Source organism: Macrotis lagotis, chromosome 4 (genome assembly GCF_037893015.1).
Source record: "Macrotis lagotis isolate mMagLag1 chromosome 4, bilby.v1.9.chrom.fasta, whole genome shotgun sequence".
Lineage (NCBI taxonomy): Eukaryota > Metazoa > Chordata > Mammalia > Peramelemorphia > Peramelidae > Macrotis > Macrotis lagotis.
Window position 1 is genome coordinate 251591885 of NC_133661.1, and position 25249 is coordinate 251617133.

General features: G+C 40.8%; 1 protein-coding gene across 7 annotated transcripts in view; it reads left to right on the forward strand.

Annotated features, from left to right (window-relative positions):
• Positions 1–25249, forward strand: part of MIDEAS (mitotic deacetylase associated SANT domain protein) — a 137598-nt gene that overhangs the window by 75810 nt on the left and 36539 nt on the right. For 5 of the 7 annotated variants that reach the window (XM_074235756.1, XM_074235752.1, XM_074235758.1 and 2 more), the window contains 2 exons: positions 18095–19794; positions 23225–23539. In XM_074235756.1, coding sequence (XP_074091857.1) covers positions 18382–19794; positions 23225–23539 — 1728 coding nt within the window. In that variant the 5' untranslated portion in view covers positions 18095–18381. Of the gene's footprint in view, positions 14571–18094; positions 19795–23224; positions 23540–25249 lie in introns of all 7 variants that reach the window. The other 2 variants (XM_074235753.1, XM_074235757.1) reach the window with 2 other exon arrangements.

A 25249-nucleotide genomic window follows, 5' to 3' on the forward strand; every position in this document is an offset into this window, starting at 1 on the left:
AGACTTTGACCTGAAAAAAGATCTTAAATCTTTGTTGTCCAACATTCTTTTTTTTTTTTTAGATTTTTTTTCAAGGCCACATGACTAGGTAATTATTAAGTGTCTGAGGCCAGTTTTGAACTCAGGTACTCCTGACTCCAAGGCCAGTGCTGTATCCACTGCGCCGCCTAGCCACCCCTGTCCAACATTCTTAATTTATGCCTTAGGTTCCTGAGACTCTCAAAGGTGAAGTGGTTTATCTTAAGGTCACATAGCTAGGTGATAGCCAAGTTGGGATTTGGAAAAAAGTCTCATTTTGTATGTGTGGTTTTCATAAAATCATATCTGTTTTTCATATTGACCTATTTGATGGGGTAGGAGACTGATTAGAACTGAGAAGGTGGGAACTTCAGTACCTTCAGAGGCAATTGTACTAGAATTGCTTCCTCAGAGGTCAACCCTGTGAGACAGATACTTTTATTATTCACATTTTCTAATTGTCCCCCACTTTACATATGAGAAAATTCTGAGGGTCAGCGAAGTTGTGACTTGGGTCACCCAGCCCAAGGTGACTCTACATGACCCCATGAACTTTTTTCCATGGGTATTTTCTTGACAAAGATCCTGGAGTGGTTTGCCATTTCTTCTCTCCATTTTGCAAATGAAGAACTATGTCAAATGGGGGTTAAGTGATTTGCCCTGGGGTCATACAGCTAATAGATTAAGTGAGACAGGATTTGAACTCAGTTCTTCCTGACCCCAAACCTGGTGCTCTATCCACTGCACTACATAGCTGCCTATGTCCATTTATATTAGATAGTTTTGTAGGCTATCTAACCACATAGAAAGGAATCTTATCTTACTCTTTCAATCAATCAATCAACAAGTTATTATTACTCATCTGTGTATGTTCCTTTGGACCAATACTGTGCTTTCTACTTTGGAAGAAAAATAATAATCAATTATTCAAAAGTGCATGTCATTTTCTAGCTGCTAGGGATAAAAAAGACAAGTAAAAGAGTCTCTGCCTTCAAGCAGTTTACATTCTAGATTTGGGGATTCTTAACTTTTGGTGGAACATGTATCCCTTTGGCAATTTAGTAAAACCCATGGACACCATCTCAGAGCACTGCTTTTAAATGCATAAAACAACATACATGTGATTACAAAGAAAACAAATCATATTGACTATATTTATCAAAATATTTTTTAAAAAAAAAGTCCATGGACAGGCTGAAGAACTTTTGCTTTAGGGGATAGCATTAAATCTAATCCCTTGGCCCAAGCAGCTTACTTTCTAGTTGTGGAGATAGAATCTTTAGAGAATAACTCATTACTAAACTGTGTGGTTTAAAGGGAGGGGCATTTTAGGTGAGGGAAGCAATGTGAACCCAGACATGGTAGGGACCTTGAGTAACTTGCTTGACTGGAGTGGAGATTGCACGTAGAGGATAGTAGAAGATAAGGTTGAATAGTTAGGGTGAGGCCAGGGAGGCCCCTGAAAACCTTGTACATTTTGTCTTTCCCACTGAGGGCATCCTGAAAGTGTTATTGGCTAAGTGTACTCATTTTACAGATTCCTTGGTGAAATCCCCAGAGAGTTTTTACCCAGTAACCTACAAATCACCTCATTCTTTTCTAGAAGGGGAGGAAGAAACAGAAGTAGGCAGCTTATGGAGTACAGATTTTCCTCATCTCTTGTGACATTGTGACATTACACAAGAGGTCACCAATCCCCAGAAACCTCTTCCTCTGAATCTCAGATTAGCAACAGTCTAGTAGGTAAAATAGCATGGGTGTTTTCCTGGCATCTTCTGGTCGGAGGGAACCTCACTTTGATCACTTATACCCTGTTTCCTACTCCTATGAAACAGCTGATCTTTTAAATTAATGATTTATTGATGCTTTTTCTTTTTGGAATCAGTCATTTCCAGAAATCTATCTGACCTATCCTTATAGTGTAATAAAGAAAAATAAGGGATTGGAGTTTTTTTCCTTTTTACTTGGATTTTTGAATTATTTGTCTGTTTGTATATTTGTATCCCCCTGGTAAAAATATAAGGTCTTTGAGGGCAGGGACTGATTCACTTTTTCAATGTATATCCCTGGTACCTATCAAAATACTTAGTGTGAAATACCTAGCGTATGCATTTAATAATACTTACTGTATACCATGGCCATATAAATGGGCAGCTTGGTGGTACATAGATAGAGCACTGGGCTTGGAATAAGAAAGACTCATCTTCATGAATTCAAATGTGACTGCAGACTTGGACTAGCTGGCTGTGCGATACTGGACAAGTCACTTAACTTTGCCTGAATTTCCTCATCTGCAAAATGAACCGGAGAAAGAAATGACAAATCTCTCTAGGATCCTTGCCAAGAAAACCCCAAATAGGATATGAGGAGGTGGATGTGACTGAAATGACTGAATAACAAAAATTTGGGGGACAGTTAGGTGGCACAGTGGATAGATAGATCTTTTGTCAGTAAGACTCATTTTCATGAGTTCAGATGTGGCCTTAAGACATTTACTAGCTGTGTCACTCTGGGCAGTTCACTTTGTGCTGCTTACCTCAGTTTCTCCATCTCTAAAATGAGCTGGAGAAGGAAATGGTAAATCATTTCAGTATCTTTACCAAGAAAACCATGAAAAGTCAAGCATGACTGAAAAATGACTAATAAATAAAACAACAAAAAAACCCACTACATTCTAGGCTTGTTGATTAAGTGACTGATTTAAAATTTAATGCCATGCCATAGAAACAGGCTGGTGGATATTTAACAATGTATGTTCACAACCTTTAAGTTCAATCTGCAATATTAGCATCTTCTCCCTCACTATCTAAAGTTTAAGATAATCCACAAATTAATAAATCGAGTCCTAATTTGTAGTACTTGCTGAGTTTTGAGATGTAAATGCATACACTGAAAATTTAATTGGTCTTCTTGAGGCTCTTCTGGGCTCTGGCACAGCCATGTGAGTTTGCACCCATTATTGCTTACCTCCCCAAGGAGAGGAGGGCAGTATATTTTGGGATGTCAGAAGACCTCCTTGGAATTTGTGAAATCTTGGTTCAATCTTATATGTTCATACCTCCCAGATGCTTAATAGTGGCTAAGAGATAACATCTAAGAAGTACTGCCTGAGAAAGAACTATCCCAGATTGGGGGGAAACTCATCTAGAAAACTTCATAGGGCAGAGGAGAGAAAGTAGAAAGCAACATAACTGCCAGTGGCATTCCTTGAAGCCTAGGAATATGGGATCCTTTTTTTTTCTGTTTCATTATTGTTCTCTCCGTGCCTCAGTTTTCCTCATCTAAAAAATGGGTATAATTATCCCTGTTTTCCATCTACTTCTGGTGTGTTGCCCTGGGATAAAATTGAAAGTCTAAATGAAAGATTTGAACTCCTTTCAACAAGATGTAATACTAGTCTTTTATAATTGGAGAGGATATCCTCTTTCTTCTCCTTCCTGTCCTGTGTTCCAAGATAGATATTTTTATAGCCAAAGTATACACTATACCCAAGCCTGACACTGACATTGACAGAATTTGCTAACTTTTTTTAAGTTAGCCAGAACCCTGATCAAATTTTCACTTTAGTCAGTAGACCTAATGTCCAGGTTCTGTATCATTTTTATTGCTATGTTCTTCTCCCTTTGTTGGATTGGAAACTGCTTGAAGACAAGAATAACATTTTTATATATCTCAGGGAAATTGGCCTCTTTTCAGTCTTTTGTAGGAGACTCTTGTCAGTGATAGAATAGGGAATGGAGAAAGTTGAGTTCATTACTGACTAGGCATTGTCCATAATGAAAATTTATTTAGACTGGCACATTCTGAGGATTTCTGGCTGGTCAATTTTACATGTGATTATCATTTGGTCTATAAAGGTATCACATAAGATCCTTACCCTTTTCTTATCCCTCTTGCACTAGGATGGGATGGTAAATTTTTGATCTGTTCAGAGGACTGCCTGACTTCTTCAAGACTTCAACCCTTGTGTCCTCCAGTCAGACACTCTCTGCAGTTTTGTTCATGTTAATTGTCACACCCCCCATGCTTTATTTTTAAAATTCTAAACTTAAGAAGCACCAAATAAAATTAGCATTTCCATAAGAGTTGGAAAGAAAAATAGATTATATGTGAAACCCTGAATCTCTTATATATAGTTAGCTTTTCCTTTCAAGTATATAATAAATTCAACAAGTTTCTTGCAAACCTATCCAACTAGTCTGTTTATTCTTCTGGCCTTCCTTGTCTTAACTACTCAATTGTTAAAAAATTGCTTCAATTATTTTCTTTTCTGTCTTCTCTTTTCTTTATATTTTCCCCCTTTGCTTTTTTTTTAAATTTCATCCCTGTTTCTGGCCCTTTTATCCAACCTCACTTCACATTCATTGGAAAAAAGAAAAAAAAACATTTGTATTTAAATAATACCTAGTCAAGCATAACATATTCATACATTGGCCATTGGCTGTGTGACTGAAAATGTATGTCTTACTCTGTACCTTAAGTCCATCATGTGTCTGTTAAGAAGTGGTTATGTATGTCCTCAAATGTCTTCTGGAATCATTACTAGTCATTGCAGAGAATATAGTTCTTAATGTTTCAAAAATGTTTTTCTGTACAATGTAATTGTTAGGCGGCAAGGTGATAAAGTAGATATATCGCCTTAGAGTTAGGAAGATGTTAGTTCATATTCATTAAACATTTAAATTCTGTGTTATATTATACGAGTCATCCAACTTCTGTTTGCCTCAGTTTCCTCAGTTGTAAAATGGGGGTAATAATAGTACCACACCCTCAGGTTGTTAGGAATATCAAATTAGTCAATATCTATAAATTTACAGATATTAAAGCGTGATACCTCTCACATAGTAAGTACTGTATAAATGACAGCTATTTTTGTTATTATCATTATTGTAGTTATTGTATAAATTTTTCTCTTATCTTAAGCTGTATCAGTTCATAAAAGGTTTACCAAATTTCTCTAAAACTTTCCTATGCTGCAATAGTATTGTTGTATAATAATATTCCATTGCATTAATAAACCACTTGTTCAGCCATTCCCACTTGATGGGCACTTCTTAGTTTCCATTTCCTTGCTATAATGAAAAATGCTACTATGAATATTCTTATCATATAGGTCCTTTCCCCCTTTTATCTTTTTGTGATATAGGTCTAATAGTGATGATCCTAGGTCAAAGGATATGCACAATTTGCTGATTTTTACAACAGCATTTCAAAATGCTTCTACTTACAGTGCATTAAGTTTGCCTTGTCCCCTATTCCTTCCAACAATTCCAAACTGTCATTTTCTTTTTCTGTATTCTTTGCCAGTTTGTTGGATGTGAGATGAAACTTTGAGTTGTTTTATTCTGCATTTCTCTAATAATCGGTGAATTGCTAGTAGAGAATTTTTTTTTTAGGTTTTTGCAAGGCAGATGGGGTTAAGTGGCTTGCCCAAGGCCACACAGCTAGGTAATTACTAAGTGTCTTGAGACTGGATTTGAACCCAGGTACTCCTGACTCCAAAGCCGGTGCTTTATCCACTGCACCACCTAGCCGCCCCGAGAATTTTTTTGATAAAACTGTTGATAATTTGAATTTCTTTGAGAACTTCCTGTTCATAGCCCTTGACCATCTATTGTGGTGATTAGTTCTTGTTCTGATATATTTGAAGCAGGTTATTATATATCTTACCATATCATATCAGATTTTTATCAGAAAAAAATTGTTGCAAAGATTTCTTCCCAGTTATTTTCCTTTTATTCTTAGTTGCATTGGTTTTGTTTGTGCAAAAACCATTTTTATTTCATTTAATTCAAATTATCCATTTTTACCATCTATGCTTCTTTCTACCACCTATTTGGTCTTGTGTTTTTCTCTATAACTTTGAAAGGTATTTTTTCCTTGTTTCTTTATAAGATAACCTTTTATGTGTAAGTCACCTATCCATTTGGAGCTTGTCTTAGTATGTAGTATGAGATGTTGGTCTATACCTTATTTCTGCCATACTCTTTTCATGGTTTTTCCAACAGTTTCAGTTGAATAGTAAATCCCAGTTGCTGAGTCTTTGGGTTTATCAAGCACTAGGTAGGCTACTGTATTTAGTGCTTTGTTATGTTGTATACCTGATCTAGTCTATTGATTGAGTTTTCTTTTGTAACCAATATTAAATAGATTTGATGATGACTACTTTGTAGTATAGCCTAACAATTACTGTTGATTGTTTCTTCCTTGAACCTAGCCTGGAATACCTGAGGATACAGTGGGGAAAGGAAAGATGGGATATCTGTCCATTCCATTCATTAAACACACACACACACACACACACACACACACACACACACACACTTATTAAGTATCTCCTATATAGAAAGTATTATGTGAAGTACTGGGGATATATAAGACAAAAACAAAAGAAAGAATTCCTACCCTCAAGGAGTTTAGATTGTTCTTGGAATTATACAATATATTCACAGATTAGCAAATACAAAGTATAGTTTCAAGAGGGAGAGTATGCTAAAAATTTTAAAGTATCAGAAAGGATCTTGTGTGTATGCAGCAGATGTAGGAGCTAATTTCCCAACCCCACTCACAATGGCAGGTTGGCTCAATTTCTACTTATCCCCTCAGCTGTAGGGTATTCCCTAAAGGGTTAAAAGTCAGTTTTCTCATGCTAGATCACATGCCCCAGCTCGTGTGCTTCTGCCATAACTATTAGTTGATATTAATTTGTCAGCTAAATTTAATTAGATTTTAGAAAGAAGTATTTTACTTAAGTAGTATAATTTTTTTGTTTTATTTAAGGCAGTGGGGTTAAGTGACTTGCCCAAGGTCACACAGCTAGGCAATCATTACATGTCTGAGGCTGGATTTGAACTCAGGCCCTCCTGATTCCAGGTGCTCTATCCACTGATAACATTTTTTTTTAGTTTTTTTTTGCAAGGCAAATGGGGTTAAGTGGCTTGCCCAAGGCCACCCGGCTAGGTAATTATTAAGTGTCTGAGGTCGCATTGAACCCAGGTACTCCTGACTCCAGGGCTGGTGCTCTATTCACTGCGCCACCTAGCTGCCCCCACTGATAACATTTTAAAAAAATAAATCAGTTGGTATAAAACACCTCTCCAAAGCCTGTAACACACATTCTGTTAGCAAAGGGGTAACTTGTGTCTCCTAGAAATATTTTTATTGGAGCTTTCAAAATGCTCCCCTTAATGATAGCATCATTTTGGTTGTTGAGAGTCTTTGGAAAGGTTTGACTATGTCTCTATTCTATCCTAGGCTTCAGATTGCAAATAGGGCCATTAGCTTTCTTGGAAAGCTGGGGTATCAATGAGAAAGCCAAAATTTCCCAGATCTTTAAAGCTCACAAGGTCCTCCTCCAACCAAAAGAATCACTTCCAAACCTGGCTGTATCCTAAATGTTTTTCAAACAAAAGATATTTATTAAACATCTAAAGTGCTAAGCACTGTGCTAAGAGCTGGGTATACAAATATGAAAAAGAGATAGTTCTTGCCTCTCAAGCTTACAATCTAAATAGAGAAAGGGAAAAAGTGATATGGAGCTATAAAGGGTTGGGGCATGGGGAGAAGACAGAGACAGACACACACACACACACACACACATACATACATACATACATACAGATATTCTGGTGTGTTGAGACATTTGAATTCAAAGTTCCACCCTCTGATCAGAAATGTAGAGTACTGGTGAGCTTTGAGTATCAAGCTTGATAGAATTTTTCAAGATGTTGAGATGTCCCACTGAGTTTACTTGGAGTCAAGGTAGAGAAATTTTAAAAAAAATCCAATATGATATTCTTCAAGTGGGAGACTAAGGAGATGTCTGAGGAGGAGCCTATAGGTTTCTTGAACCAAGGCAAAACAATTATGAATTTGCTAGGGTAGAACCCTAAAGTCAATTCTTCATGATTTCCAAATCTGTACCCTCCTTCATGCATGAGTAGGTTACCTTAGAGTGTTGTAGGCATTCAGAACTTTATTTAGAGAAATCATGGGGCTAAAGGTTAAATATATAATTTAGAAAGTGTATTTGTCAAAATCAATGCTGTGAGAGACTTCTAAAACAAAGCTAAATTCAGGGGTGGCTAGGTGGTGCAGTGGATAGAGCACAGACCCTGGAGTCAGGAGTACCTGAGTTCAAATCTGGTCTCAGATACTTAATAATTACCTAGCCGGGTGGCCTTGAGCAAGCCACTTAACCCCATTTGCCTTGCAAAAAGAAAAAAAAAACTAAAAAGAAAAAGCTAAATTCTGTACACAGGACACCAAAGAATGTATCCAATAAGTCTTTCTCTCCCTATTTTGTGAAATTTGTGATACAAATTAGGAGTTTTAGTCCTTTTCATTTAACCTCAAGCTGTGGGAGGATGACCTTTTCAGGATGTTGTTGGTTTTTGAGCAGTGCCTCATTAGTCATCATCCTGGCACTCCAGGTGGGTCCATATTATATATTTGGGAGGTCTCTCTGACAAAGGTCCAGATAAATATGAAACTGGATGCCACAGCCCTTTTATTACCAACTCTTTTAGTGGTATGCTCTGGAAAAACTGGTGGGGCAGTGTAGGAAAGGAGGAGCCCCCACTCATAAAGCAATAGGCAAAAGAAATTGGAGTATACTAGGTTATATTGCCTTTAGACTACCCTGAATAATTACACTTAGATTTTGAAACCAGGTGCCTGGATGTCGTGGTTTAGAAGAAGGAGGCTGAAAGCACCAGTGAATTGCTAGAGAACACCACATCTGTCTGCCTTCCTGAGCAAAGGGAACTGCAAATGAGGGCTCCTGTTCTAAAATAGGTCAAGCTGCCAAGGCCTTGGTTAATGGGGCCAGAGCCAGGCATGGATTGGGGATAGATGAGTCATTCTTGGCCTGGAGTTATATTGTTATTATTTCTTCCCTAGAAATAGAGTGATAGAACATTTATTGAGGGCTTACTATGTGCTCAAGTGCTGTGCTAAGATCTGAAGATACAAATATTAGCAATATATGTAAAGAATTATACCACAGCTGTGGCTCTTGGTTTTGAAAGAAAAGGAACTGTTTATGATGGGGTGGAGAAAACCCACAAGACTCACAGGGACTACCTGGCTTCAGATCTCAGCTCTGGAGCATGCTGTAGGAGGGTAGTAGATGATTATTTGGGAGAAGGGGAGCTGGGTGTGGCACTTAAGGATAGAGCTTCAGAATTGACTCTGGGTCAATTATTTCATCTAGAATGATACTGCTTTATTGGTATGGTGGGGGGGGGGTCAGTGACTCTCTGGTCTTAGATGGTCTCAGCCAGATTCTAACTAAGAGAGTCTAGGAGTCAGGAAACAGGTCACTTAAGCTTTGTGTGGCTGTTTCCCCATCTGCAAAATGGAGATATAACTTATTTGTTTCATCCCTAAGGCATTGAGTTCTTGTGGGGATTAAATGAAATAAGCAAAGGACCTTGTAGTTAGAAGTCCTGATTTCAGATTTCTGCTTTGGGACATGCTGTATGAGGATAGCTGGTGATTTTGTGTGTGTGGGGGGGGGATTGATGGGGATTGATGGGGATTGCTACTTGGGGAAAGACTAAGTCCTCATTGGTTCCTCTTCGAATTACATTGCTCTTTCTAGTACCCATCTTGTAAACTTGGTGTCTTACTGATCTTATTGAGCACAGTCTAAAGATGGACCCTCATTTACCCTCCTCTCCAACCCCCATACCTAAGTTCTGTTTAAATGTTGTTTCTAAGCTTCAGGTTTCTCATCTGCCAGATTTGCAAAGGTAAATCTAATTTGTCCCTCCCCTTACTCAGTAAGCTCCAATGGGTTCCCCATTACTTCCAGAATCAAATAGAAACTTATCTTTGGCATTTAAAACCCATCACAGTTTGTCCCCAAACATTTCTTTCCTCCTTGTACTAGGCAATCCAGACAAACAGGTCACCTTTTGTCTCCCTCACACAGCCCTTGATCTTCTCACCTCTGTGATGTACATCCTGGAGACGTAGAATACTCTCCTTTATTTCCATCTCTCAGAATCTCTAGTTTTTAGGGATCCACTCAAGTTCCTCACTGATTTTCTAAGCTGCCAATGCCTCCTCCTTTCCCTGTTCTCCCCCTTTATTAATCACCTTGTATCTATTTTGTAGGTATCAATCTACTGAAGTGTCTCTTTTGGCTAGATTATAAACGTCTTAAGGGTAGTTATTTTGATTTTTTTATTTCTGTATCTGCAGCACCTTACCCAATTCCTGACACATAACTGAAGTCTACTAAATGTTTGTTAATTGATTAATTGGAGTTGAGACAAATTGTGATGGAACAGAATATTGAATTTAATGTCTAAAGACTTGAGCTCAAATAATAAAATCTTCCCTTTTTAAGGAGTCCTTTTTAAGGATTCAATTTCTTCTCATATAATGAAGGGATTGAACTAGTTGATTCTAAGATGTCTTCCAGCTCCAGAATCTAAGATTCATCTTTTGATTTGTAAAATGGGATTGATGATACCTTTAAGGATAATTTTTGTTGTGGTGATTGTTTTGGGAAACCTTAAAGCTCTATAAACATGAACAAATGTTACTAATAATTTGTTGAGCTGCAACAGGGGCAGTGGCAGTGGTGCTAAGTGCTAGGGCTCTCAAAATGTGTCTGAGTTGACTTAGTTTGTTAAAAGTTAGACTTTAGGTGCATCTGTTCAGGTATTGGAATCTGGAATATGCTGTGTGAGGGATAGAGCATGAGAATTGACTCTGAATCAGCCTTTCCTCTGTTGATCTGTAATGATATTCCTTTGGGGGAATGGGGAACCAGATAGCTAGCTGGAGGCCTATGACTTTCTGGTCTTGGGTAGTCTCAATGAAGTTCCTATTAAGAGTCTAAGAGGCAGGAAATAGGGAAGTGTCTGGAGTTGACTTCCTTCCAGACTAGCGTGCACCTGTAGAAATTTGAATTTTCACCCCTATGAACAGTACATTAGAGGCCCTTCTTCCTTTCCCCTCCCAACATATTCTCTGGCTCTGTTTTTGTTCTCAGTGTGGGTTCCCTAAATCTCTCTTGTATAAGGAAAAAGTGCTCCAGGCCACAACCCTCTAGAAAACTTGGAAGATCTGTTTGAGATCCTGGCTCTTCTAGTGACTGAAGAACAGCCCTATGTTAGCATAGACCAGAACCCTTGTTGGGGAAAGAAAAGAAGTTGGAAAAGAGGAGTTGATAGGCAAGGACCAAAAACAGGAAAAGAAGAGAAAGTATAGACTTGAACAGACTGAGTTGTATTATTATCGAGGAGATCCATATAAGCTGTGGGTTTCCTTCAGTTAGGATCAGACAGCAGCTGTCCCTGAAATTTTGAGACCCAAAGGCATTCTTGTCAGCTCTTGATTCCTCATTAAGTCCTTTTCCTTCTAAGGGGAACAAGAATATCCCAGTGAAGCTTCCTTAGTCTTTGGTGACATAAATTAAAGCACATTTGGAGAAAGAGAACCAGTCCTCTACAATTTTCTCTACCAATCTAAAGAAGGGATAACAAACCATAGATTGGGATTGGGGAGGGAGAGTAAAATGAGGGTTTGGCTAGCCAACTTCTACCCTATTGGTGCATCAGTGGGGGTTGGGGAGCAGGATTGGAGGAAAGTGACTCAAAGTCCACCAAACAGAGAATGTTTGATTTGATGAATAAGAAAATTGAGCTGCAGCTGAGAAGTGGACATGACTTCAAGTCCTGTGGCTTGTGTCCCTAGAACTCAAAAGCCAGGAGGTTGAAATGAACATGCCTTCTATAGAAATCTTAAGGAACAAATACAGGAGACTGGAGAGACTTGGGCCCCTGAAGAGGTTGGAAAAGTGGAGTTGGAGAGGGTGGAATGGAATCTGTTACCTTTTAATTGACCAAGGAAATGAACTGACTAGGTTTGCAGCCTTTTCTCTTCTACCCTCTCTGCCCATAGACTAAAGAGGCTCAGCAGGGCCCCACAGCTGTTTCCTTGGAGAGAATGAGAGGGACTTGCCTGCCAAGGGCACATGGCATCTGCCATTACCGATCTAGAGAAATCTGTACTAAGGAAACCCTTCCCCAGCAGAAGCTACATCAGACAACAGGTGGTAGTGGAGGGGAGGTAAAAAGGAGATGGGGGAGTATGGGGAGAGGCTGAGGAGAGACGTGGTGTCTCAGCTGTTGAGCAAGGCAGCCCCAAGCTTCCTGCTGATTCCCCAGCTCCCTCCCTGAAAGGCTCCCAGTGCACACTCCACACCCTTCCCTGGAGACAAAGGGCATTCCTGGCTTGAGAAGAACAGCCCTTTTTCTCCCTCCCTGATAATAGAAGGCTCCTAGGGCCTCTCCTATGCCATATATCTTGGCCGTCTCTTGCTTTCCCTTATGGGATAACAGTGGTGATTTTGTAACTGGAAGCATTGCAAGAAGTGGGGGGCCTACCAAGAGGAGGCAGGGACCTATGCAGATTCCTGGGTTAGTAGCTATCCGGCATGGTTTCCTGAAAGAAGAGCAGTAGACTAAAAAGGTCTTAGATTCCTTAGGATAGGCAAGAAGTAGTGAATGGAGACTCATTTCTGCCTCATTCATTAGGCAGCTGAATGGTGTAGTAAACAATGCCGGATTTGGAGTCAGGGAGCCTAGAGTTTGAATCCTGTCTCATTATCTTGCTAGCTGTGTCATCCTGAGCAAGTCTCTAAACTAGATACTCTTCAATATTAATTTCCTTATCTGTAAAATGGAGATAATAATAGCTCCTTCCTTCCTTCCTTCTTTCCTTCCTTCTTCTGCAATCAAGGTTAAGTGACTTGCCCATCATCAAAGAGCAAGTAATTATCTGGGGTGAAATTTGAACTCAGGTCTTCCTAACTCCCCTGCTCTATCCCCTGAGTCACCTAACTGCCTTACACCTATTATTTCCTCCAAATCATGAAATATCTATTCCTTTCTGAGTCCCCAGACATCTGGGCATTTTTTGGGGAGGGTAACCTGACTTAAGTAGCTTGCCCACATCTCTACTTCCTATTATAAGAATTCCTGACCACACTTGAACCCTAGATTTTGCACTTCCTTGGCATTTCTTGGGTCTTTCCTTTTACAATCTTTTTTTTTTTATTGTAGCCTGTGGCTATACTGACTTGAAGCTCTATACAGTTTCCTAAGGAAAATCTTGGGGAACTAAGCTCTTGTATGGAAGAGGAGATTCAGGGTTAGGTCAGTGGTATCCCTGAGGACCTTCCCTAAAAGCCTAAATCTCACTGGATTTTGGAATGGAAGGAACTTCCACCAAGATTATCCAGCTTATTGCCAAAGACTGAAAAAGTTTAGTTCTAGGAGTGGGTGGGTACTCAGGTTCTAAAGATCTGAAGTCCTAAAGGCAGAACTTTACTCCCAAATGAGAGGATATAAAAGAGCAATTTTAGCTGTAGCAATTTTAACTATAGCCATGGTGTTGGACACCTCAGGTCTCAAGGGGCCCAGAAGGCTCATTTGTATTAGAGCTATGCTTGTCTCCCACTGTACTGTTTTGCTCTAGTCACAGAATAGGGCTGCTGTCTGCCTGCCTTTCACATGCCAAGTATCTCTGGTATCTTTTTAGTCACTCAGCCTCATTACTGTGGTTTGCATGGGGGTTGTCAGGAAGATCTGTGGTCACGGTGTGGGGGGGGCAGGCGGGAGAGTAGGGGGACAGCAGGGGAGGCTTAGAGTTTCTGTGCAGTCACATGGACTTCTAATCTTCAGCAGTTCTGCCCTCCCTCCCCATTCTTTTTCCTCACTGAGAGACAGTGTTGGCTGACGGCAGAGCTTGGTCAGGTTGTTGCCAGGTGGGAAAGGATGCTTCCACCGATGACAAACAATGGGCACAATAATGGGCATGATGATTCAGGGCACTTCTGTGGGGGTTGTTTTCCTGAGTAGGTTTTGGTTGCTTCATTCCCTACAGTAACATTGGGACTGGTTGCAAAAGTGTTTAAATGTAAGAAAGGCTTTTTTGTTTAGAAGGTTTGTTCTATATCAATTTCTCCTTAATCTCTTCTCTTCCTGCCCTTTCACCAGTTAAATTCTTCTGGGGTCTTTATCTCTATACAACTGCCCCCTATTCTTGACCTTTTCTGATATGGAAGAAAGGATTTTCTCTCTAGATGAGTCAAAACTTTGAGAAGCCTCAAGTGTTTGCTGTGACTGAGGCCTAGGGAAGCAAGGGGGGACTACTGAGGGAGGAAACCCAAAGAATCTGATGGGTCACGTGGGTGGGGAGCCGAGGAAGGAAATTGAGAAGGAGGAAGTTACTACCCTACTGTGATGTAGGGTGAAAGTGAAAGATGATAGGAAGAAAATACTGGAGAAGTGAGTCACTGTGGGTCATGGAGTAAGAGGGAGTAAGGAAATCAGTGGTCAGATGAGTGATAGTACTTAGGTTGGTCTCTTGGCAGGTTAATTGCTCCCTGCAAAGCCTTCCTATTGGGAGGCACATGAAGCATGGCTGGGGGACTGTCCCACTTGGACAGAGTAAGAGCAAAGACTTTTCAGATCCAAGGCTTCTAGAACCTGGTCCATCTACGGGAATTCTGCTTAAAGTGCTATAAGAATGTGAGTTGCTGTTTTGGGTTTTTTGGGTTTGGTTTTTTTTTTCCATCACATTTCTGTGGTATCCTCCTCCCAACAGAAATAACTTCTCTTCTTCAGACTTTCCCTATCACAAACATGCTTTTTCTTCTGAACTCTTCCCCCTTTCTCAAAGTCCCCCCCCCCCCCACTCCATAGCTGGACATTGAGACTTTAACTGCTTCAAGTCTCTTCTGTACTTCAGTTCATCCACCACTGGGCAGTTTAAAATCATATACCCAACTGTGTCTTGATTTCCCTTCTCAAACAACTCCATTGTTTCTATGATCAAATATGAAATCCTCTGCTTGCCTTTTAAAACACTTTCCTGCTTTTCCAGTTTTCTTATACCTTCCTCATTCTCCTGAATATTACCTGGTTCTACATCTTCTGACTCCGTGAATTTACACTGATCCCTGTCCCCCGTGCCTGCATAGTTTTCCTGCTTAGTCTTAGCTAAAATTCGGGCTTCTACAAGTAGACCTTTCCGGAGCTTTACAGCTTTCCCTTTGAAATTATCTCTAATTTATCCTGTATATATTTTTGTTCTCAGTTATTTGTGTTCTATTTCTCCCATGAGATTATGACCCCTAGATTACCAGGACTGTCTTTTGCCTTTCTTCCTATCCTCAGCACTTACCACTGTGCCTGAAACCATTCTAGGGGCTTTAAGAGCACTTGTTGACTGGCTCCTCAGCTTCTTTTGTTGTCTCTGCTGAGGATGGAGGGGCAACCACTAGCTGCTGCCCCAGTCAGCAGCATCCTTCACAGGTACCACCAGCCTGTCAGTTTTTGTGCAATTTAAGTGAGACTTGAGATTTCATACTGAAGCCTTTTCAAGGCTTCCTACACATGCTTCCCTTTAGGTATGTACTCTGTACAGGCCAGACTAAACTACTTGTTCTCCTTCTAACAAGAGGTTAGTAGGCATTTTAATTAAACTTTGTTGAATAAATTTATCCTTTTTCAAATTGTTCCTTCCTCCCCCACACCCTCTACTGTTCCAGAGGCTTTAGCTACTGGTTTCCTTTGGGGATGGAAGGAGGCCAAGATTTCAAGTTTTTTCCCCCAGATTTGTCTTTGTTTGAAGCCTCCCACTTTTATAGGAGGCTTCCCCAGGCCTTCAGTCCCCTCGACTGCTCATGTTTTCCTTTCTCAGATTATATTTCCTATATTTTATATTTTATGTTTACCTAACTATAGTTTTTCTCACACATTAGACTATAAGTTCCTTGAGGGCAGGGACTGTTTTTGCCTTTCTTTATACCTCCAATGTTTAGCATTGGCCCAGGACCTGTGGTAAATGTTGCCTTAAATGTGTGCAGAGCTACTTTGCAATTAAGTGGCCTTAAAAACTGGGTAACAAGGATGGCTTCCTCTTGTGTCATTTGTCTTCTCTTCTGACTCATACCCCATTGCATACTCAGTATTGTAGATCTGCCTCTGCCAGAGACTGGGAGGGCATCCTGCACACTTACCAGGCCCTTCTCAGAATTTCTCCCAGGGGCCCCACTTCTGCTGCCAATGGCTGGCTCTGGAATGTGTCTAGAAGCCCAGAGTCCTGATCAGTTGGTCTTATGGTGCCTTTGGCGGCTTTTTTCCCTTCCTTGTCGAAATATCCCCCCCTCCCTTTGCATAATGCTTGTACTCTTTCTTTTTCCACTTTTAGAGAAAGGAGAACTGTAGGATAGGCTGAATTGTAGGATAAACTTGAAATTGAGCAAAAAGATGCTGGTGCATAGAATAAAACCCCAAGTAGATTCCTTGGGGATCATGAAAATGCCAAATCAAGCACATATTTATTGCATGACTATTGAGTGCAAGAAGGTAAGATGATAAATTCAGATAAGATATAGCCCCTCCTTTCTAGGAGCTTATTGACTTGTAGGGTAATGAGATACCCTTATAAATTAATAAAAATTTATAATATTATGAATAGCAAACATTTATATAGCTCTTTAAGGTGTGCAAAGCACTTAAATATTATCTAATTTTTTCCTCAAAGCAACCTTGGTATATAAATATGTTTATTAATCCCATTTTACAGATGAGGAAACTAAGACAGGCAACAGTTTGAGTATTCATAACCTCTGTGCTCAGGATCTCACAGCTAATAAGTGTGAAAGGTTGGGATATGAACTCAGGTCTTCCTGACTTCAAGTTTAGTAGGCTATCCACTATGATACCTACCTGTTAGTAATTTTTAGGGCAACAAGGTTGCATAGTGGATAGAGAACTGGTCCTGGAATCAGGAATACCTAAATCCAGGTCAGACATTTACTAGCAATGGGATCCTGGGCAAGTCACCTAAACTCAGTTACCTCCCCACCACCAAAAAAAAAAAGTAATATACAGAAAATTTTATGATAAGTACATTAGAATTACTTTTTAGTAATCCTATTCTTCGTGACCCTATTTGGGGTTTCTTAGCAAAAATGCTGGGGTGGTTTAACATTTTTTTCTCTAGCTCATTTGACAGATGAGGAAACTGAGGCAAACAGCTTTAAGTGACTTTGCCAGGGCCACCCAGCTAGCCAGATTTGAACTGAGGAAGATGAACTTTCCTGACTCCAGGTCTCATAATCTTTTTTTTTTATTTTTGCAAGGCAATGGGGTTAATTGACTTGCCCAAGGTCACACAGCTAGGTAATCATTAAGTGAGGCCAGATTTGAACACAGGTTCTCCTGACTCTAGGACCAGCGCTATATCCACTGCACCACCTAGCTGCTCCCTGAAACTATTTTTAAGGAAAACCTTAAAAGCAAGGTATAGTTTGCTTGGTATAGTGAATGGAGTCAGATAATGTGATATAAGCCTGGAAAGGTAGAATTATAGAAAGGAACCCTGGAGGCCATTAGACCTAGAGAAGTTTAAGTGACCTATATGTGATTCCACAGCTAGTAAGTGTATAGATATATATGAAGTAGGATTTGAACTCTGGTCTTTCTAGTTCCATGTATAAAACCCTCTCCTCTCTGCTACACCCTCTAGGTTATAAAGGGCTACAAATATCAATTTGAGGACTTTCCATCACTACCCAAATTCCGGTCTTGACTTTGCCAGTCCCTTGTACAGTGAATTTCAAACCTGTTTTAAGACTCTGTTATATCTTGAATTCAGAAAGATTTTGTGCTTGTAGCCTCCTAGGAAATAGCAACAGCTGGTGTAGAGTTAACTATCTCTCTATTCCCTGCTCCCCCTTTACACACACTGCCTCTGCTGCAGATGTCAGAATCAAGAATGCTCTGGGAGACCTTGAGAGCTGTATAGTTGCATTAGGGAAGGATCAGATCTGTTGAAGAGACCGCCAGATAGATGGGAGATATATGTACAGTGCTGAAGAGAGTTCAGAGCTGGTAATGTAATGAAAGTCATAGGTGCAGTTCATGGAGAGGAGATTTACCTAGTCACACAGGGATGTAATGGCTCAATGAGAATTTCCCTCTGCCCGCTAGTTCCTGCTCATCGTTTTCCTCAGTACTTGACATGTTTCCATTTTCTCTTTTAGGCGTTGAAAATTTTGGCAGCATGAATTGGGGAAGGATAAAAGAAGTGATACACAGGGTTTGAAAAACCCTTTAGAAGAACCAGAAGGAACCTTGACTGAGCACTACCAGTCACCTGAGTCTTAATCATTTCTCCTGTTTCCCCCCCTTTTCTCCTTTGGCAACTGGAAATTAGCATTCAGCAACCACTTGGGGGGGGGGGTGGAGCCCATGCTCCAAAGGGCTTTTCCCTGGGGGATGGGCAGCTGGTGAACAGGTAACTCTTGACCCTGGCATAGCAAACCACACGATGAACCTCCAGGCCCAACCCAAGGCCCAGAACAAACGGAAACGGGTTCCATTTTTTAGTGACCCAGAAGCAGCAACAAAGGAGCAGCAACAGCTGAAGGAAGGGCAGTACTATGGTCACAGTGGACCAGTTGGTGGTGTCCCTACTTCCCAGCCCACTGATCTACCCCCTCACAATCCTCTGTCATTACTGAACTCAGTAGTTTACAGGACGGAGCGGGGTAACCCTCCCATGCTCTCTCAATCAGTGGCAGCTGGGAAGTGGTCAAATTCAGTGATGGGCCGAGTGCCTGAACGGGGAGGAGATGCAAGCTGGCAGCAGCAGTCCCAGCCCACTCCCCAGCAATTGTGGAACCATGCAATTGCAATGTATGGTAGCCAAAAAGGGGCCCCTCATCATGGAGTTGGGGTCTCAGGTTTCTATAGCCACTCTGAGACCTTGAAACGAAGCCAGGAGAAAGGGATGCTGCCACTGGACCCTTATAATGATGCTATACAGCAGATGATGTCCCAAAAGGCACAGCTTGAACTGGGGAGGCCCCAGGCCCCAGTGAACTCCTTCCACACACCCAAGAAACCTCCAAACCAATTGCCCCTGCAGCCTTTCCAGTTGGCATTTGGGAACCAGGTGAACCACCATGTTTTCCGACAGACCCCACCTAGTACCAACCCAGCTGCCTTTCCCCCACAGCAGAAACAGCAGGCACTCCCCCAGATGCAGCTTTTTGAGAATTTCTATCCTCCCCAGCAGCAACCTCCACCTCCATCCCACTCCCAACAGCCCCAGGACTTTAGCCTTCAGTCAGCTGGCCCAATGGGTCAGGCTCACCTCGGGGCCCATCACAGTATGGTGCCCTGTCCCTTTCCCCCCAATCCTGAGATGAACCCAGAGCTTCTGAAGGCCCTTATGCAGGACCAGCCTACACAACCTGTGCTACCTCAGGCCCAGATCTTCCCAAGACGCTCCCGACGGCTCTCCAAGGAAGGGATTCTTCCGCCCTCCTCATCTTCAACTGCCCTGGACGGTCCTGCTCCCCAATCCCGGGAAGAGATCTCCAGCAATCTATTCTTGCATCACTGGTCACAGCAGCAGCACCTGCCCCAGGGTAACCTGGGACACCCCCATCCTGAAAGCCTGGGTCATGAGAAGGGCAGTCATCTCATGCCCCAGTCAGAGCACAGTGGAGTAGTTCTTGCTGGTCAGCAACACCTGCCTGAAGGGGAGAGACTGGCCCAGAATGGCCGTGAGCGGGAGGCCCCCGAATGCAGTGATGCCTGGGGATCCAATGACTTTGGAGTGGTTCGAGGAGGAGTGATTCAGAGCACGAGAAGGCGGCGGCGGGCTTCCCAGGAGGCCAATTTGCTGACACTGGCTCAAAAAGCTGTGGAACTGGCCTCACTCCAGAATTCAATGGTGAGAAATGAGATCCTCCAGAAGAGTTTGGGAGAAATCGAAAAGTCTCGTTAGATTCTAGAGAAAATATAGAAGTGAGATGAAGGATGGAATATGTTAGATATAGAAGGGCCAAAGATTGGGTCTGGCAATCAAGAAATATTTAACTCCTACTCTTTTCTGGAGTAAAAAAATAGTGAAACATCCCTGCTCCTAATGAGCTTACATACTATCAAGGTAGAAATCAGGAATTACCAAAGTAGATACAGTACAATTTGGGACTGGGGGACTAGTAACTTTGGTGGATGCAGAAAGGCTTCACATGGAAGGCAGGGATGTTCTTGAAGGAAAATAGTGATTATGAGCTGCAGAGCAGACAGTCCAGTCCAGGCTCCACCCTCTTTTGGTTTGCAGCTTCACCAACAGTGTATTAGTGTCCCTATTCTCCCAAAATGAATACTGTTGCCAAACAAAGACATTTTCCCCCTTGGGGAACCTCTGTGATAAGAAAGGAAAGCTGTTTCAACTAGTGACTGGAAATAGAGATACAACAGAAAGTTTTGCCAGACTGTTCTAGGCCCACACCCAAGCACTATCAACATAGCTTTATTGAGGACAGCTGTGTTCTGGGCTCTTTGTGAGAAACAAAGAATAGTGAGAAATCCTTACTGAGACCACCATACACAAATATTAGAGAATGGAAATATTAATTTGGATGAACAAATAAGAGGTAGTGAGGACAAGAAAAGAAGTCCTCAAAGTAAGACAAGGTAAGGTTCTGAATGTAAGATTTGGACAGGATTGCTTTCCAAATTGGGAAAGCAGAAATAGGAGAGGTGAACTTAAAAATAAATTATACAGGGGACGGCTAGGGGTGCAGTGGATAGAGCACCGGCCCTGGAGTCAGGCGTACCTGAGTTCAAATCTGGCCTCAGATACTTAATAATTACCTAGCTGTGTGGCCTTGGACAAGCCACTTAACCCCACTGCCTTGCAAAAACCTAAACAAATAAATAAATTATGCAGTACCCCAAAAAATTAGATAAATTTGGAAGAGAAGGAGAAAATCTAGAAAAAGAGTAAGAGTAAGGTTGATTAATTTATGTGCCTTGAGATCACCTTGAGGATACCATTGCCCTGAATGAAGCTAATGTGTCTATTGGGAAATAATTGGAGATAATAACTCAAATTTATTTTTATGATTTTTATTAATATTAATAATATCTTTACTACTAGAAAGCTGGTCTCAAAACTTCCTAGCCAGGGAACTTTTAACACTACAGTTTGCAAAGCACTTTACAAAATTTTAAAGCCACACTTCAAGTCCTTCCTCTTGTGAGCCTCTTGGTCACTCTCAGTAGTTCACTCTCTAAGATTACAACTTGCAGGACAACACTGTGCCAACAACTAAAGGGCACTGTGGGTAGTGCACCAGCCCCTCAGGAGGACCCAGTTCAAATCTGGTCAGAAACTTACTAGCCTGGGCAAGTCATTTTAACCCCAATTCCCTTTCCCCAAAAAGAATGCAGAAAAGGTGCCAGTCTTCATTGGTAGAGGAAGGTTCCTTATTTTGAGAATTCATCATATGAATGATCACCTATCCAATTTCCATGCCTGTTTATAATGACAACAACAATAACAAAGGTTGACATTTATGTGATACTTTAAGGTTTGGTTGTTGGCTTTTCTTGCTTTAATTTAAAAAATTTATTTTTTATTTACAACAACCTTGAGAGAATTCTTTCTCTCTCCCCCATCCTTCTCCCTCTCTGTCCCTGTCCCTCTCTATGAGTGTACACACACACACACACACACACACACACACACACACACACACACACACCTAAGTACTAGACCCATTTTACAGATGAAGAAACCGAGGCTTAGAAAGATTAAATAGTTTGCTCAAGGTCCATCTGCTAATAACTATTAGAACTGGAGCTCAACCCCAGTCAAAGAATCAGTGTAAGAACTAGTTAAAAGAAACTTTAGAAATCATCCAGTCCTGTGGTTCTCAAATTTTTTTTTGCCTGCTTGTTGCACAGTATTTTCTGTGAAGAATTAGATCAGGTTAGCAAGTCAACAAGCATTTAAGTTCCTGTTGTGTGCCAACCACTATGCCAAGCACTGGAGAGATAAAGAAAAGCAAAAAACAGTCCTTGCTGTGGAGACCACAGTCCAACAGAGGGAGACAACATGCCAACAACTGGGTACAAACAAGCTACATACAAGATCAATTGGAGATAGTCCACAGAGGGAGGGTGGCCCTAGCCTCAAGGGTGATGAAAGCCTTCTTGCACAAGATAGGATGTTAGCTGAGACTTGAAGAAAGCCAGGGAAGCCAGGACTAAGGGATGAGAGAGAAATAGAGAGATAGGGAGCTTAGACTTCCTGAATAGGTATAATTTACCTTCAAAAAGGACAGTTGTTTTATTAAATTCTTTGGCAATTGAAGCATGATATGTTTTGGGATTTATGTCTACGATGTCTACTTGTAATAGGCAAATCTTATTTATTTTGTAAATATTCTCTTTACCATACAAGTTGTACTGGTAACATTTATATTTGACAAAATTATTTATAAATTTTCTTTTATTTGTAGAAACATAGCATTCCAAGTTTTAAAACATTGTCTTTAGCAACACACTCTTTGGGAATTACTATTCTAATTCAACCCCCTGGTTTTATAGAAGAGGAAACAGACTTTCTCTCAATTCTAGAGGGTCATAGGACTCTTGACTCTTTCCAATATACCATACAACAACTAGATAGAGATAGAGAGCTGAACCTAGAGTCAGGATAACCTGAATTCAAATGTGACTTCAGATAACTTCCTTAACTTCATGACTAGGACAGTTAGGTGGGTGGCACAATGGAGAGATCATTTTCAGAATTCAACTGTAGTCTCAGACCTATATGACCCTGGGCAAGTCACTTAATCCTGTGTACTTCAATTTTCACATTTGTAAAATGAGTTGGAAAAGGAAATGGCAAACCACTCGTGTCTTTGCTAAGAAGACTCCAAATGGGGTCACAAAGAATTGAACATGACTGAAACTCATGACTCTGGGCAAGTCATTTAACCACTATCTGCCTCAGTTTCCTCCTATGTAAAATGGGGGCAATAATAGAGCCTATACCTCTAAGGTTGTTTTGGGGAACAAGATAATATTTGTAAAGAAAATTCTTTGTAAGCCTTATAAATAAACCTATATAAAAATGCTAGCTATCATTATTATCATTCTTTAGATAAGATTGCAAAAAAGATGCAGAGTGGGGCCAGACCCCAACCTTAATACCTTAATAAAAAATCAAGGCATCAAGAGAGTGATTTTTTTAATGATGTTTTAAAAATATGATGTAATAGCTAGAGTAAACTGTGAGTAAATTAACCAGAAAATGAAGGAATTATGTCTTTGTCTTCAATTCCTTTCTATGTTTCCCTTTCCAGGAGGCTGAAGGCCTAGAGGAGAGGCGAAAGACAGTGGTAGCATCTGCAGCCAAGAGCGTGGTGGAGTTTGCTGGGCCCTCACCGCCCTCTAAAAGGGCCCGAGAAGACAGTGGGATGGTCCCTCTTATCATTCCTGTGTCAGTCCCTGTGTGCAGGGTCGATCTGCCAGAGGTAGCACAGCTGGGATATTCAGATGAGGAAGGGAAAGTCCCTTTGGCTTCAGCATCTGATCGGAGCCCCACTGAACACAAACCCTCAGTCATTGTCACACGAAGGAGATCCAACCGGAATCCTGTAGCTGATATGCCTACCCAGGTAGAAACAACATTTTGAAAACAAGATACTACTTCCCTCCCCCCTCTCTTTCACATATAATGCTAATCCTAAACTTTTGGATGGGTTAATATTTTGGAGGAAAATATGAATACTGGTGGCCTCTAATTTATGGGAGAGAATTCCATTTGGCAATTGAAAAGAAAAGTCAAGATTTGTCTTTTACTCCCAAAGACCTAGATTTAATATCCAAAATCTGTGGGAAGAAGGTTGAGCATGTATGTGCATCTTGAATCAAGAGAATTTGGAACTAGAGAGCCCCCCCCACCAGCCACCTTGTCCAACTCCCCTCAATTTCCTGAGAGTTCCAGAGACAGTGACTTGTCCAAGATCATATAGTGGTAGGAGCTAGAAATTGAACTTGGATCACCAAACCCACTGCCCAAGATTCTTTCCTTTATGCAATGCTGCCACCCAGTGTTATTATTTCAAATGTGAAACTTTTTTTTTTAGATTTTTTTTTTTTGCTCAAGGCCACACAACTAGGTAATTATTAAGTGTTTGAGACCGGATTTGAACCCAGATACTCCTGACTCCAGGGCTGGTGCTTTATCCACTGCGCCACCTAGCCGCCCCATCAAATGTGAAGCTCTTAATGATCCTTGAACTTATCTCAAAATCTTCAAATTGAAATATTCTTCTTTTACTGGTATTGCTCCATTCAAATTTACACTTAGGAAGCCTGAAATGGGAGCCTAAGTTATTGTCCCCATTTTACTGAAATTATTACACATTGTTCAGAGGCAATGTGAGAGAGAATGCCCGAGAGGAAAGGGGAATCCAAAGAACAACTGCTGACCAATTGCTGTATCATTTGGGTCTAGAATCTGTTTTGCGACTTTCTTTTCTGCATGGACAGTAATAAAGTAGTAGATCTAGGAGTAGATATAAAAGGAAGAAAAAAGTGTGTTAGGTTCTTTTTTCCTTTTTTTTTTTTTAGTTCTTTTGGGGATGATAGAAAAGGAAGATGTAGCTTCAAACTTTCTTCCAGAGGGAAGAGCCTAAATAAGATGAATAATAAATCAAGGGACTTCTAGATCATGACACCAGACTAGACACTCTCTAGATCCCATTATTTCTCAAAAAAAACCCAAATCACGAGGAAAGTAAATCCCAGATTGAGTTACAATTATAGGTGAATCCAGGGGACTAAAAAATAGAACCCCCAATAAAGTAAAATTCTCATGAATTGATACCAAATAAATTGTTCACTGAACATCTATTCTCTTTTCCACCAACCTCAATGCCCTATACAAATTGTCCTGTGGACTTATGCCTGGAGCCCATATTGAGAACCCATACTCTTTCAGACATACCTGTCTGACTGCCCACCTTCCTCATAACAATCTAGGCTAGGCATCCCCTCCAGAACACCAGACCAACCCTGCCTGAAACCTGCAAAAAAAAAAAAAAAGGTAACACACAAATGCAGTCCAGTCAGAGAAGGAAATGAAGGTGGATAACCATGCCTAGTTATAAAAAACATGAAGGAAAGGGGGACTAAAACTCAGTTGGGCCACTTCTGTTCCTCTTTTTACTTCCTTGAGACTGCTCTGGCCAGTAAACCCAGAAAAAAGAAAAGACTGCTTTCCAACCTAGGCTAGGGATCTATATACCAGCAAAGGCAAGGAGTCAGAAAGTGAATGATGGGGAAAATGATAAGGGGCAAAAAAGACTGAAACATAAATTTCA